At 38.8% G+C, this 15,918-nt stretch overlaps 1 protein-coding gene across 1 annotated transcript in view; it reads right to left on the bottom strand.

Moving 5' to 3' along the window:
* PNPLA7 (patatin like phospholipase domain containing 7) overlaps window positions 1-15,918 on the bottom strand; it is a 126,251-nt gene that overhangs the window by 96,643 nt on the left and 13,690 nt on the right. The window contains 7 exon segments of the mRNA XM_059828765.1: window positions 73-150; window positions 4,307-4,453; window positions 5,348-5,448; window positions 10,010-10,102; window positions 10,694-10,838; window positions 11,450-11,530; window positions 12,929-13,057. Of these exon segments, the coding sequence (XP_059684748.1) occupies window positions 73-150; window positions 4,307-4,453; window positions 5,348-5,448; window positions 10,010-10,102; window positions 10,694-10,838; window positions 11,450-11,530; window positions 12,929-13,057 (774 nt within the window).

Here is a 15,918-nt window from a genome sequence, read left to right as displayed (position 1 = left end):
AATACCTTATGGTGGGAGGCAAAGACTGAGCCAGACTTACGTTCCCTCTGCTTTCAGATGATGCTCACTCACCTGATCTCCTTGCCGCGATAGCACAGTCCCAGCAGTAACCTGATGCAGTGTCACTTTGCCATTCAACAATGAAGGATCCTGGAGAAGAAAGGGGCGGGGGTTACAATTTACTTGTTGGTGCACATGTAAAGATCTGAGAATGTGAGGAAGCATTGAAATAAAGCAAATAAGAATAATAATTACTAAAGACAATGTAATAAGTACTAATCTCTTTAAAATACAGTGCATGATCTTTGTATTTCTTCCACAAGAAAAAAAGGTTTCATTTGTTTCAGTTGATCAGATTTAGATTCTTAAGGATTTTATATCTGTCAGTTTTGACCCCAGACTCTTTTAAGGGTTTATAACAAAGAGAGACCTATATCAGCTGGCAAGAAAATCATTAAATACAAAGTTATTCTCAAAGGAAGGTGAAACAAGAAGAGACTGTCTACATCACGGAGGAATTGGACAAGATGATCTAACACTTGCTTTATCACAGCCCTTCTCTGGTCACACAGATCAGCTGTGCAGTACATGCATAGCAGATTTTCATACACAATGTAGACCAAAGTAATGAATTCCTGTCTGCATGCACAAGTGGATTGCACAGGAGAGTGGGAATTTTCTTCCCAACTGAAGAGCACATGAGAGGGAGGGTCTTTCCAAAAGCCTGCCCTCAGTTTGGACCCAACCCCAACCCTTGCAATGGCAAGGAGCTGACCTGGTTAAGTGCATCAGCTGATCAGAATACTCCTTCCCAGCTCCCAAGCTGGTCACCACCATGATCCTGAGTACAGACAACCACAAGGCTTGGGAAGAATTTTCTTTCATCTCAAAGAACTGCCCATACGATTTGGTGTCCCTTGTGCAATCAGTATCAAACCCTAATGCTTCAGGTCACCTTTGCTTCAGCAAAACTTTCACCCAAACCGGCAAATCTTCAACAGCTCAACATTTTATTATCATCATCTGAATGGGTAGGGGCAAAAATGCAGGCTCAATTATGTGATTCTTGCTTTATGCTAAAGAGTGACAGTGCAGTCCTGGCATCTCACAGCTTAACTTCTGCAAGACAAAGCCAGACACTACTGCGTCCAGTACTTTGCCACAGAGGTAGAACCACTAAAAGCAAGAGAGCTGCATGCACAGTAAGATAAAATTCAGTGCAAACAGCACAGCAGAATCTGCCCATAGTCATTAACCTTATGGCAGCAGGAAAACAATATAGCAGAGATGTAAACATTTTAGCATTGTAATTGTTATGCCAGGTTTTTCTCTCTTCACTTTCGGTTGGAAAAAAAAAATAGAGCAAGTGTAATAATCAGAATTATTCTTTACACCTACAGCTGATAAAAAGAACAGATTTTCATCAAAAAATAGTTTTATTGAAACCAATCTGTTTCATGGGAACATATCCAATGCAAAGAACCTGACAAGCACCTGTCAAAATATTTCAGTTCAGCAGTATCAACTCAACTAATTTCTATGATGTTTTTTCTATATTTACACATTTATGGCTGTATAGTATCACCTATGCTTAAAGACAAAGTTTTAACTATGAAAGTATCTCACCGTAAGGGAATACAAGCTCCCTGATGAGCTCTACTTATCAAGGGCTTTTTTTGGCTGCATTAGCTCTAACAAAAATTGTTGCAAAGATTTTCTTCATGTCTAAGACTACTTAAGTATTGGAATAGATTGCACACAAAGCTGTGAAGTCCTCATCACTGGAGATCTTTAAGAACAGCTTAGACAAAAACCTGCCAGAAACGACTTAGCAATATTTGATTCTGCCTTGGGCATGAAAAGAGACTGAATGACCTCCAAGCAGTCCTTGAAATCCTATTTTTCTGTGCTATTACTACGCTGATTGAGCAAGAAAGGAGTTGACAAACAAGATCACAGACAAGATCCATCCTGTCTAGTATCTTCTCTCTTGAATGAGCAAGACCAGCAAACCCAAATTTAGCATTGCATAGTTACAAGATTTGAGCTAAATAACTGCACTGATCCCTTCCAGCCTCCTCTAGCCACCAGCTTTTAGGAAAAGAAGTCACTAGCACAACAAAATCCATTTCACAACAAGTTTGTTTCTTTGTGTTACTATAATAGACAACAAATTAGCGGAGGTTTACGATGCAGAAGTGAAAGCACAAACCACTTATAAACAATAAACAAAAGCAGTAATTAACTGGGACAGACAAATAATTGTTTTGTCAAAGGAAGCAACTCAGTTCCCTTAGAACTCACACAGAACATATACCCTGCAACACTGTTTAACTCTTATATCATAACTGCAGATAAAACTGAAAACATGTAAAAGTTGTATGAGATTGAAAACCATTCACAACAGACACCCAAGGAATTCAAGTTATTTAAAACAAAAGAAAAAAAACCAAAAAATTCTGAAGTCAGATACCTAAGGGTCATTTGAAATAATGCTGCCTCTCTCCTAAATTATCCCCTCCTCTCTCTCTCTCACAGTCTCATGAAAAAAACCCACAACAATCAAAACCCAAAACACCACCATCTGTCATCAAAACAACTTGATTTTATTCACACTGATTGGCTGCTCTGAAAACGGACATCTTAAAATGCCTCCAGCCAGCTAAGAAATAAGAGGTCTGAGCTAATTTAAGAGAATAGCTTACACAGTTCATTTTCTTCCTTGATGGAAGTAGTACTGAAAACAAGTATTTTAAATACAGTAAGATTTTTCTTCCATTGCCTATAGAACAATCAGCTTCTGCTATCCTGCCTAGAAAAAAATTAACATTGACCTTTAAATGAGATTTCTAGCATTTGGCTACATTCCATCAGATTTTTATTCACTTGTGAAAAACTGAGTCACTATAAAAGCAGAGTTTGACAAGCCTACCTTACTTCATTATTATTTAGATCTTCATGTTAAAAACACTGCCTCTTAGATGCTGCATTTTAAGAATACTATTCCAATTAACTTGAACTCTAATCTGTTTACTTGTTAGTTACTGAGAAATTTACTCTAAATTTAAAAAAAAAAAAAAGTGCTGTAATCTGTAGCTTCAGTGATCTTGGAATTTTTGCTCGTGATCCAATAGGTCTAAAAAGGAAAACATCAGCTGTACATTGGATACAAACTTTTGTCACAAGCGGCATCTGAGGCCAGTCCTATCAAGAACAGAGGCCTGAACAGAACAGATGAAAATACCTAGTCCTACTTTACTCTAGCTGTAACAAGAACTTCTTCTAAAATAGTCTGTAGCCTTTCATGAGGATATAAATCCTTGAAAAAAATGAAAATTAACGTAACAAGACAGTTAAGTCTCCTACAGACTAACAGCCAGCACTGCACCCCTTAGTCAAACATGCTCTACGTTGTTGCTTATATCTCGAGCCTCACTACTGGTAGCTAAAGATGAAGACCCAGATTTTGAAGTTGCAAGGGGAATAATTTGGAAGTCAGCAAGGAATGTTAAAATCCAAAAGTAAAATCCTTTAAGTTCTAGCAAGTGTCATTTGGTGAAGCTCTTAAAGCAGAGGAGGCGGCTGCACCAGCTGTGCCCAGGCCTCTGGCAGCATCAGACTCGAGTTATTGAAATACACGCTGTAATAAAACTAGGATATCTGCAACTGATTTAGACAGATGTACAATTTTCCCAAATTGTCTGATTAGCTGCATGAACAGATACACCTCTAATGAAATGCAGCGGGAATCACAGGTACAATGTAAACAAACATTTTCATTCCTTCTTACAACATGAAGGTGAGAAGCAATGGCTGAGCTCAGTGATAATGACTGCAAGGACACCAAGCATTTAACTTGGAATGGGCATGGCACAGTCACTCAGCTGTGACATGCACTCATAGCCAATGGCCAAATACAGAGATGCAATTCCAAAAATCAAATGAGGCACTTGGATGCTATGCCAACAGAATTAATAGATTCAGCAACCACCTGAACGCCTTTACCTAACTTCCTCACACAGTATGTGAGAGCATAAAATTACAAGGCAGCAGAAATTGCATGTTTACTTCTCACATGGATAAACCTATAAGCAGTGAGAAAAGATTCATGTAGTGCATTTCAGTATGGTCTTTTCAAATGGCAGAATAATTCAGATTTATTTCAGTCCTGCTAATAACTTCAACAGACTAGAGAATAAAACATTCAGCTAGTCTACAGTGTACTAGGGAGACAATTTGCTCTCTAGTGCCTGGCAGAATGAGATGAAAAGCAAAAACAAAGCCATTTTTTCCTGCAATAACTTACATCAAGTTTCATCAAGGTTGAAAGGTCTTTCTTCGCTGCTTCGACAATGGCATCAATATGTTTGCTATTACAGGAATCTTGCACAGCACTATAATGGAAAACTGCTGAAGGAGTTTCTGTCACCGTCACAGTCTTCTTCAATATCGACTGCAAAGAACAGATACACAACAAGGATCAGTTTAGATGTCATAATTGGCACCTACCCAGCAAAAACTTGCCATATCATCTGCGTTCTCTATCCACCACAACTGGTGGCCTGAAAAAAAAAGCTAGGTTTCCAAAAAACCAACAGCTTGCTAACTTCATTATCCTTGTATTTTTCTGCAAAGCTTGACACTCAAGTCAAACGAAGTTACTCATCACAGCTTGCGAAAGGGAAGAATAAGAGACTTTTCAGAAACCGGGCCCCTGCCAGCTTGATAGAACTAAAACTTGATCAACACTGTATACAAAGATGGAGGAAAAGATAAAATGTCTGTCAAGGTCACACTGAGCCACAGTTTCTCTTCCGATTTTGGTTTGCATTTTTATAATTCAAGAGCATACTTGTGCTCCTAACTTCCAGGCCAGTATTCATAAAAAGCAGACCACAAAAAGAAAAACAGATTTATATATCATGACTGAAAACCTACAGGAAGTTCACAGGCTGATACAAGTTTTTAATTTCATGCTGCAAAGTAGTTCTCACAAATAAAGCATGGTCTGAAAAATTCACCTTTCCACATAATCCTTTTCATGAGTCAGAGGAAGGCAATATCTAAAATCAAGGAGTTGCAGCAGCGCCTTCCCATTACTTACCAAGGGAATCTCCACAGAGTTTCAAGATCTGCATTGAAAAGCCTGAACAGTCACCAAAATCTACTGAAACAACTGTAAGTTAAAACACACCGATACAAGACCACCAAATACCACAATTCGTACAGAGCTGCAAGGGCAGCGTTTCAAAGTAAGGGAGAAAACATTTAAATTACTCAAAAATAATGATGAGTAAGGAAGTACAATGCAAGAAACATGCTGGAGTCTCCAGAGGAGAAGACCCACCTTGCCCACAACAGGACTGCTGGCAGTATCCTCCGAGCCAAAATGCACTCTGGCTCTTTCATAGGCCATGTCCATGTCCGACTTTGCACCGCTGGAATTATCTAGGAGCAATATAAAATTCTTTTTGTAAGCACCTCCTTTATTACAGTTTCTCAGAAATAGCAGATAGAACATGAAGTTGAGTAACTTTTTGTTTGTTTGTTTCTTCGTTTCTGAAGCTGAGGGTAAAATAAAAAGTGGCATCGTCATATTCTTATTTATTCCCCAGTTCCTTTTGACCTCGAAGATCTGTGGGAACTTTAAATATTCTCATCTGAGCTCATGTATACAATATGTCCCAAAATTCCCACATCCAGTCTTGTACAGAGTACAATAATTATTTTGGGGTATATAAGAGACTCATTCGGATCTGAAGATTATCAGGAAGAAGCAAATCCACCAAACAGATTTTCCTCATTGTTTTCAGGAAATGATTCTTATTAACCTGTTCTCCACTGAACCAAAGAACTTTTTTTGTACCCTATATATTGCAAGAGCTTTCATAGGGAGAATATTATGATCAGCAACTTCTTAAAGTCTCCCTATAGAAAGCATTCCCCCTGATGCTCAAAATCATTTCAGATCTTTCCTACAACTTGTCCAAACTTTCAATGCTCACCACATGCTGAGAGATACATAAGGAATTCCCCTACAGGTCTCACTCATTTCATTCATAAATTTGAAGTCACTAACAACTTCTATTCCTTACTTCCCAGTTTTAATACGTCTTAATTGTATTAGGTCCTTGGCTGCCCCATCCACCTTCCAGGAGCTTATCTGAGATAATCAATAACATAAACATAACTGGGAAACGCTTCCTATTTAATTACCTTGAACAGGATACCCACATACCGGCCTGACAATTTACAGATGAGTTTACGAATCATGCAGAGATTACAATTTCCTTTAACAAATAAACCTATAATCATTTCTATCATATTTCTATGCCTAACAGATCTCAAAAATATACTGTATTCAGAAAAGTTTAAATTTTCTCCCTTACGCCTTTGTCCTTCTGTTACTACATTGTTCTTATACTTTTGCTTTTTTAAATACAAATTGCTGCTCAAAAATAGGATGGGCCCTTAGTAAAAGTAATTGTCTTTCCTGACTGTTGAATTTTGTTACCTAACAAACTCCAAAGGGGCTCAAATTTTTAATTTGGAATTCTTCCCCCATCCTCCCCCTCTACACACACACACACATTTGAGTTTGCCCAGGACTGCCCTGATCTTTGGAAAGTTAGCTTTTGGAAACATGGTGCTGCCCTATATTTACACCCTTGTTACATATGATCATGAGAAAATACTACTCTCCCATGAACAGCTGTCCATAAATTTAATTTTTAAAACACAATTATTTTATTTCTGAAGGAGCTTGACTCCTGTCTCCACCCCAGCTAGGACAAGGAGAGAATCTGACTGGCCCAAGGATTAAGATCTACCTCAGAGTACTCTTTTCCATGTTACCTACAAATATGAACAAATCTTTGCATGCAGTAAATCTACATCTGCCACTGGGGTCATAACATCATTTAATGATCAGCCTCCAAACAAGCAACCCAACAAGTTGACCCAAAGAGTGTCATCAAGCAAAACTTACAAACCATAAGATAAAAAAAAAAAAAAAAGCCGTTTATGCTACTAACTGAATTTCATACACATTGCAACATTAAAGACCCTAAATTAGTTATAAACAAAAAAGCTGGGATAGTAGAAATAGCAGCATGCAACACCATATGGGCTGATTTGACTACCTGTCAGTAATACTGCCCCACAAATCACAGTGTCACCATAATTACTAAGCCCCAATACACCAAGTGCATTTTAAATCTAAACACACACTTCTCAGGTTAAACCTAAATAATCTGATAATGGGCATGTAGGCATGAAAAGCATCCTCTACATAGCTCTGCTTATTAAAAAAATCAGAAAGAGGAAAAAGAGGAGGCATTCTAAGAGTGAAAGCTTATGTCTACCAGACTTCTATTCAAAGCAGAACTCTTCATCTCAGTCGCAGATATAAGCTTCCCACACAGTGATTAATTAAACTGTCTTGTTGCTCAAACGGGAGTTAGAAAGGAACAGTAGAACAAGCTTTAACTAGAACCGTTGAGTCAAAAGAACAGAAGGCAGTGGGAAACTCAAGAGTGGAATGCAGTCCTGTTTGATGAACACATGCTCGCTGGTATCCCACACACTGCTGGTCTGGAAGTCACCGCAAGAACAATGGCAACTGACATAGTGCCTGGCCGTGTTTCAGCCGCCTCTTCCCTTCCAAGTACTCGCTCACTGAACCTCCTGCTTTCCCTAAGGCGGGTGGTCCTATGCTCCTGCATGTATGCTGTAGGGTCACAGCTTTGGTTTTGAAGAAGGAAAAGCAGCTTCTCCTAACTCTTTATAAAAAATCCCCAAACAACCCAACCAATAAATGATAACTGCTATTCAACCTTAAAAAAATTAAGTTGGGAACACTTATTTCCAGGAACAATAAAACTGATGAAGTTATCACATACAAAAGATCCCATTGTTTTATTTTGTTCATCTAATTCTTCTGTCCACCAGCCTAGATACTCCACATGACTTAATTGCATCTTTCTCCATGTAAAGGGTTAGTGTACTTAAAAAGTAGAGCAGCGTCAGTTGGCAGGATCATATTTCCTCATCTACACAACTGATTTGTTTCAAGTTAGATAACTACAAAAAACAAAAGAACAAATTACATCCCAACCTCAGGGGAAACTGAGGCAAAAATATTTTCCCTGAAGTCATTTTTAGCAGGTTTTGCTAATTCTAATGAGCCAAGCAAATCAAAGAGATGCTGAGATAATAGCACCTGTATGACTCTAATAACAGACAGTTCTCTCTTCTCTGAATCAATAATCAACATAATCAATATTCCCATGGAGTCTGAATACACAGTATGGTAGTAGAATAGAATCTGAAGCAAGATCTCGATCTTTTCACTACAGACATCAAGGTACTTTCCACACAAGCTAAAAAGTGACCATAACCCCAGTGCAGTGAGCAGAAACCAGCTCCATTAACTGAGGCAAATCATAATTACCCAATTAGATATGCTCTTCTGTCAGTCAAAATTAATTTTCTCTTCGCTAAGCTCTGGGTACCCTGCCATAACTCTTACAACACATAAAAGGAGAAAGGAAGGACAAATGGACATATTCACTGTTAAGTATGCAGGGATCCTTCTACATAAAAGCTTCTAGGAACGCGCACGGACTCTACCTTAAAAGCGTTACAGGGCTGCATAGGCAAATCGTGCTGAACTACTGTATTCACCTGGGGGGGGAATGGCTGTGTTCCAAGGCTCAAGTAAGCATTACTGAATTCACCATTGAATCAAGTCTGCTAGTACATTTTAAAATGCATAGTGCAAAACAACCTAACACATGACAATAAAGCCAAGTCTTGCATGGGTCACTTCAATATTTTCCCTTAATTCGTTTCCCTGGTTCAGAAAGATGATCTACTTATAACTAGCCAAAATCCTACTTCTCTACCACATCCATTCCTCTGGACAGTAACATGGAAGTTATGAAAAACTAACTGGGACATTGTATATTTGCACAGCAGAAACTGAAGAGGAAGTGAATCATCTCTCTATTGTTAAAACCAAAGCGAGAGATAAGAAAACCTACTGCCCATTCTTCTCTTCTATATATACCACCAACTTAACTTGATAGCAACAAGTGTTAGAAAACTTACATTGGGGAAAGCCGTCAACGCTGAGGGCTCCCTCAGCCTGTCTCCCTCCTCTCTCCTTGTGTCTGTACTCTCTAACCCACCACAGTATGTTCTTACTTCCTAAACCATTAAATAGTCAATATAAGCAATACATGTATCTTCTAAAGTATCCAGGCTACCTTTATTCCAATGATCAAACTTTATATGACTTCTCTATTAACACTACCTCCATAATTACTACAGTATCTAAGCATGACCTTACAACAATGTCAAGATGGTCAGTTGGTACTCAGCTAACAAAAGACAGATTCCTTCCTTTTATGGTTCACCCAACAAGTTCCAGTTTCTCTACCTTGAACATAAAGCTAACCTAAACAACTGGTCAGAGGAAAATGTCTACAGCGGAGACAACTGAAGTTCACAGAAATGAATACTGCAGCATCAAAACAGCTCAGCCTCATAAATGTCTCATCAGAGCACTCAATGATAAATCACCTTTATTACCCACTCAAAAAACATTCCTCTAAAAGCAACAAAGCCATGTAATGTGCTCTTTGGGATAATCAGCCAAGCAAGAATCGTGTGTCATCTTTTGCATGAAAGATGATAGCATATCATCATAACTCACTTTGTTTCAGTTACATCAATTAATAAAGCTCTTCATTTGCAGGTCTCTCAGTAGCCAAATTACTGTACTGTTCCCCATTGCTAATGCAAGGGAATGCTCTCTTAGATAATAGTCCATTTGTTCCTTCAGAAAATAAATTTTTGACAAATGAGTTAGGAAGCAGTACTACTGCAAGATGATTAGCTAACAAACAGGAAGATTATCTAACCCAGTGCTCCAGAGAACATGCGCCTTCCCCCATATGATTAGATACATTACGTATTCCCCACAATTTTCCGAAGCACTACTTACTAGAAGCCTCTGCAGACCCTGCACAGGGAGGTGAAGAAAGGCTTCTTCTGAAAACATGCTCAGGGTTTTCTGTACCAGAAATCTTCAGCGTATCTGAAATTTAGAAATAAAAAGTTACACAAATGTAAACACAAGGCACTCCCTAATAAAATAAATTTCACTGACAGCAAGAACCTCCCACTATCCACTTTTAAAACTTATTAAAGGCTGTGTTAAAGGTTTTGAAACACCAATGTTAAACATCGTTTAAACCTGCTTCCTGCTTTCAATTTAATTAAAAAAAATTTTTTAGGTTCAGAGGCAAAATTCAACTCAGTCTATTTTCCTAGGTTTAGTTTCTATACTGACACTTCAACCTGAAATCCTACATGTATCCAGCAATTCTTCTACTAGTATCTAGAGTGCAGAATTTTCACAGCTCTTCCTATGAAGTCAATGTTACGAGCCACTTTTTTTCCCCTCTCCTTCACCCCTTGATATCATTAACAACACAGTAATAATTCCCTATTAAAGCTAAGGACTATCCAAGGACTTCAAACCTGAAACTGATTTAAGACAATCCCCAACTATCAATAAAAATACCAAATATCAAATAAAAAAATCAAATAAAAATCTTCTGATGAATAGCAGGACAATTAAAGAACATCACAAAGAACAGTTACTACACATTTCCAGAAACATTACCCATTTCCAGAGCTTCCCCAGCTTTTTCAAGCTTTTCTCCACGATCTTCGTCCGATACATTAGACGCTTGTCTTTTTACTGCTTTGCTCGAACCTCCTCCAGATGTTACACTTGCCACAGAGATGAGCGGGATGGCTTGGCTCTGCTGCAAGAAGCAAGGTGAAAAGGCAAACATAAACCACACGCTCACACATGTTGAACAGGACAGGACTGGACCCTGTATTGACCCCTGGGGTACTTCTCCCGGTTGCGGTGAGCAATCAAAGACTATCGAGGGTGGCCTTGCAATGATATCTGCCAGCTCCCTCAGCACACCTAGGTGCATCCCATCATGGCCATGGACTTATGTATGTCCAGTTTGCTTAAGCATTCCCTGACCTGATCCTCTGCCAGCAAGGGTACATCATCCTTTGTACTGTTATAGGTAGACATGACTCAGTATCATTAATGAATGTCAGGAGTGCTGAAACATACTGATGTATGTCCACAGCAATGCACATGCACCAGTTTGAAGTGATGCACTTCTTCAAACTTTTGAAATTTAAGCTTGCCCCCCTCCCCCCAATTCCCCAGGCGTCAGCGTCAGCTAGATTTTATGGGCTGGTTATAGCAAGTACCTTACTTCTCAAGTACTGTCATTATTAAATTAATATGTAACATTTGCTTTATGGTCTTCCGAAAAAAAGGAAAACCTCTCTGTGCCAAGTCACAGACAGGCTGCATAGGAAAAGCAGATAAAATGTACCCCAGACTTACACAATTGAAAAGCTCAGTAGTCAGACCAAGGTAGTTGTGCAAAGCGAGGAATGTCACTCTCTGCAGCCTTACCATGATGATCTAGAAATGGGAAATCAAGAAGCAATAGGAATGGATTTAGCATTCTCCCACACTTGTTCTTGCATTTGAATGCAGTTATGTACCAGAGTACCTGAAGGCACTTTATAAAGTACAGACCGTGCCCTAAGCTGAAATTCCTTTTTAGCAGTTGATAAATTGAGGCAAAAATAGATTCAAGTAATTTACCAAAGACTTCACAATCATTTGATGCCACAAGAATCCAAAGTCTTACTCCCAAACACCAAATAATGCTTTTTGTTTTCTGTAAACATTAATGATAAACATGCCTTGAAATAAAAGCATTTGCTTCCATTTCCCCCTCCCCATCCCCCCTATTAAAAAAAAATATTCCAGCTTTCCCCATACAGGGCCTGTGCTACTGCTCTACAAACACCCCAAACTAGCATAAGACATCACTGCCACCTGACCTTCCTCCGTCCTGGCAGCTTACTCCCGCTCTTAAGCCATCGTCTCTTTTGTATCAGCTCTCACGGAGCAAATTAAATTGGTATAATGATCTGTTCTCCTCAACCATCAGTATTAGGAGATTCATGTGTCACTCATAAATCATCCAGATACCAGAACAGTTTGCAAGGACAAGAAGATTTAGAAGTGATAGTAAAAGAGACCAGAATGATGATCAGGTCACACGCACCCATTTGTCTATTATACCTGTGGGACAACGCACCACCTGGCAAACTCTCCAAACTGAAATCGTTAATAAACTAGTCCCTGCGCTAGCTTCCGCTTGCAGGATGTGCAAGACATATCTGCAGTGCTCACTTGAGAACTGCCTAAGCTCCTGCAAAGCGAGGGAAGGTGAACTATTAAGAAACACAGCTTTTTCCTCAGATGCTGACAATTGCTTCCGAAGTGGAAATTCACATCTCAGTCCGAATTTGGTTAGTTTTGCAAAGCATCACCCCTCAACAAACAGCTTCTGAGGGTACATCAGTCTTTTTTCAGAATACGCGACAGTCTTTTCCATACTTCAAGCCATTCTGAAGCCTTGTTGGTCCATAACCAGGATGCAGAGCCCATGTCAGCACATGCTACTCCACCAGGACCAACGAGCTTACAGCGCAGGTCAGGCTCATTCGAGAGGCTATCACATGCAGAAACTGATTCAATATATATATGTGTGTGTGTGTGTGTGTGTATACACATATATTTGAATGAATTATTCCTTCCTGTACATGATTAATGCCAAGATCATTAAGTCTAGGACTCTAAGAGCGAGTTCTGCTAACTAGTCCAAATCTTGAAAAGAAGCTATACTGAACAGTTCCATGTCTGCAAAAGGATGATGAGCTTGCTGAACTTCAAAATGTCTTCTTTGTAACTTTAGAGTGACTTTTTTTTTTTCCCCTTCCAATTCTACTTAACAACAAAGCTTACCTGTACCACCCTAACAAGAGTTTCAGGGTATTTCTGGAAGACATCTTGAAAGGCACTTGCTGGAAGTCGCAGTATAGTGGACGGAACGGCTGCTCGGGCTGATACTGTTTTATAAGGAGCGGGGTGACCCTAATAGAAAGTTTCAGAGACACAAAGTTAATCCACCAATTATCTGACCCGATTCTTCCCAATTGCTTCCCAAATTTCTACTTTGATATTGTATATGCTTGACAGACATCATCTGACCACAAAAAGCCTTGAACTTTTGCTCCATATCCTACAGGTGGTGTAATGAGGGCAGCACCGTCAGGGGAATTCACAGCAGCAATTTCACTAGCATTAAACAGAGACAGAGGTAGAGAAATAAGAGCTGCAAGAAGGTGTACCAGGTTAAGGGGAACTGGCTAGTCTGTCAACCCTGCTACAGTTTTATTACAGACGAAGCCAGGCTTCCGAAGTATTTCAACTTCCAGCTATTCAAGACTGCAGAGAAAAGAGGTTTTGTTGATTTTATTATCTGTACTGACAAACAAGCTATTTGCTGGAATAACAGTCATGTCTCACACAATCAGCCAAAAATACAATATAACAAAATTGTATGGTAATTACATACATAATGGAGTAAGACAAAAACCAGGCAGAATTCTTGTGTTCTAAGATATATATAGGTATCTTCATATAGATATATGAAATATTCCAAATGACAAAGCCAAACAGCTTCTCTTTGCTTGAGATAAACTGGGTCAAGACCATCCCGAGCTGCTCGAAGAACAGATGGAGAATTAATAAACCAATGAAAGATAAAACTGTAAGTGGGTAGAATACAGAGATTTTTACACTGGAAGGCAAGCTTCTGGTTTAGGATTTTTCCCCCTTGAATCAAAACAGATTTTAACAAATATCTAGTGCCAAACACTTGGATAAAAAACTCCGGACGACACCCCTTCTACCCAATTAGTAAATTCCGAAATGAATATCTCTAAGTCATGAATTCATTTACTAATACTGAAACACTGATTTATCCAGTATTTCTAGGACAAAAGGAGTCCTTCTGTGGTACGGAGCAGGAGCTAAGGACGAAATGGAGTTTCTACTTTAACATAGTCACCTTACAGCTTCTGAAGCTTTCATTTCTCCTGAGCAGCAGAAAGCAAATTTTTCCAAACACTAAACACACAGATGTTGAATGCCAATTACAAACAAAAAAACTTGCAAGTCTTCCAGAGCATCAGACAACTAAACACAATCACTGCAAAAGAATTTCTGCCTAAAGAACACAGCAAAACCAAACAAGATACATTCTACACAACTACAACCACTCTGGAAAATAAAGCTACAGCTCTGTCTGCCTTGCTGGTCTGGAAGTCACGTAGAAGCAGATTCTATAATTAAATTAAATTAATTGGAATCAATTTCTTAATTACACCAACTTCAGCTGACCTTTTTATAAAATCTGAGGATGATATTAATAGCTTTGATTTTCAAGTTCCTGAGGGATTTGAAATTTTAAACATCTCTTTGACCTATAGTGCAAAGCTACCAGGCATCCTCAGTTTTCCTGAGTTTCTTTTAATTGAGTAAAGAAATTAACAAATTACATTTCTGTGCTTTTGCTGTACCCAAAAATAAATGCAACATTCCTCTTTTACAGGCCAGTTTAAAGCCTGGCCTTAGATGAAGAAGTCATTTGGAATTCTCCTTATACTCAAATGTAAAAGAAAACTTATATAGTCTGCTTTTAAATACATACATCCCTAAACTTGCCATCAACTGCATTTCCTACCAATCTCTATACCAAATACATAGCGACAAACTAAAGAAATCTATTAAATCTTTAGTCGCTGGACAAAGGATAAGCATTAAGTTTAACAGTGTTCCATAGCAGTTACTCAAAAGGGCAAAATAAGCACTGTATCTCATGTTTATATGGTCTACATTCTACCCAGTAAAGTGTTTGGGTGTTTTTCTGAACAGTGCTTGCTTGAGGATAGACCAATGCTGACAGTCTGTCAGAAAACCAGTTTAAGGATAATAATGGATAATGATGCAGCAGCCTTTTTCTCCAAAGAACAGCCCATCCCTCCGGTTTTTCAGCATATAATTTTTCCTTTTTGAAAAAACTGCATGAAAGCAGCCTGCTTTTGAAAGGGCCAACCATCATGTCTAATCGGTTTGGGACATGCTAAAAGCTGTCAGAGAAATGCAAAGAAGAAATGTTCCTGTAATTGTCAGTTCTCTCAAATAGAATGTAATCAGCCACACATGGAGAATACCGCATTTAAATTACACTATTTTACAATCACACACTGAGGTCACAAGGAACAGTTAAGTTATAATCAGTAGTGAACTAGGGTTTTTCAACAGAAAACTTTTTGTTCTCAGTGCTGATAACTATTTACTTCTGCCTTGTTCTAAGAGCTGTGGAGTAGTTAAATATTGTAGGTGACAAATGTCACAGCTAAAGTAGTAGTTGAATCCAGATGACAGCTAATGACCAAATCAAACTAATTTGGTTAAGAAATCTGCTACAAGACACACAGGTGCCTTACATTCTCCCACCTGGAGTGGTAACTCCTTTTTGTACCCAAAAATCTGTCATATTCTCTCCGTCCCTACTGCTTGGATTTCACCTTCCTGCACTCCTACCTGCCATCCTTTGCACCACACCAAGACTGCTGCAACCCAAAGTTCTTGCAGCAATCAATTGCTTCTTTATAACCTCATCCATCTTGTCCACTGTCATTTAAACAGACTTGAGCCCTGCAGGCTCACTTTTATCCAAGTGGTTTTTCAGCTTCTTTTAATCCTCAGATTGTAATTTTTTTTCCCTTCAGTCACTGGCAATTGATCAATATTCCTCCTGGTCTCTTCTTTTTCATTCCAACTATGCCACATGCTCAGTTTTCCAAATACCATTTCCATATGGAGGACGAAGGAAGAGTAAAACCCAAAGCCCTAGCAATCAGCATCAAACGCTGTCTCTATTTGTC

Source organism: Gavia stellata, chromosome 24 (genome assembly GCF_030936135.1).
Source record: "Gavia stellata isolate bGavSte3 chromosome 24, bGavSte3.hap2, whole genome shotgun sequence".
Taxonomy (NCBI): domain Eukaryota; kingdom Metazoa; phylum Chordata; class Aves; order Gaviiformes; family Gaviidae; genus Gavia; species Gavia stellata.
The sequence above is the reverse complement of the archived record's forward strand: the minus strand, read 5'-3'. Positions and strand labels throughout refer to the sequence as shown.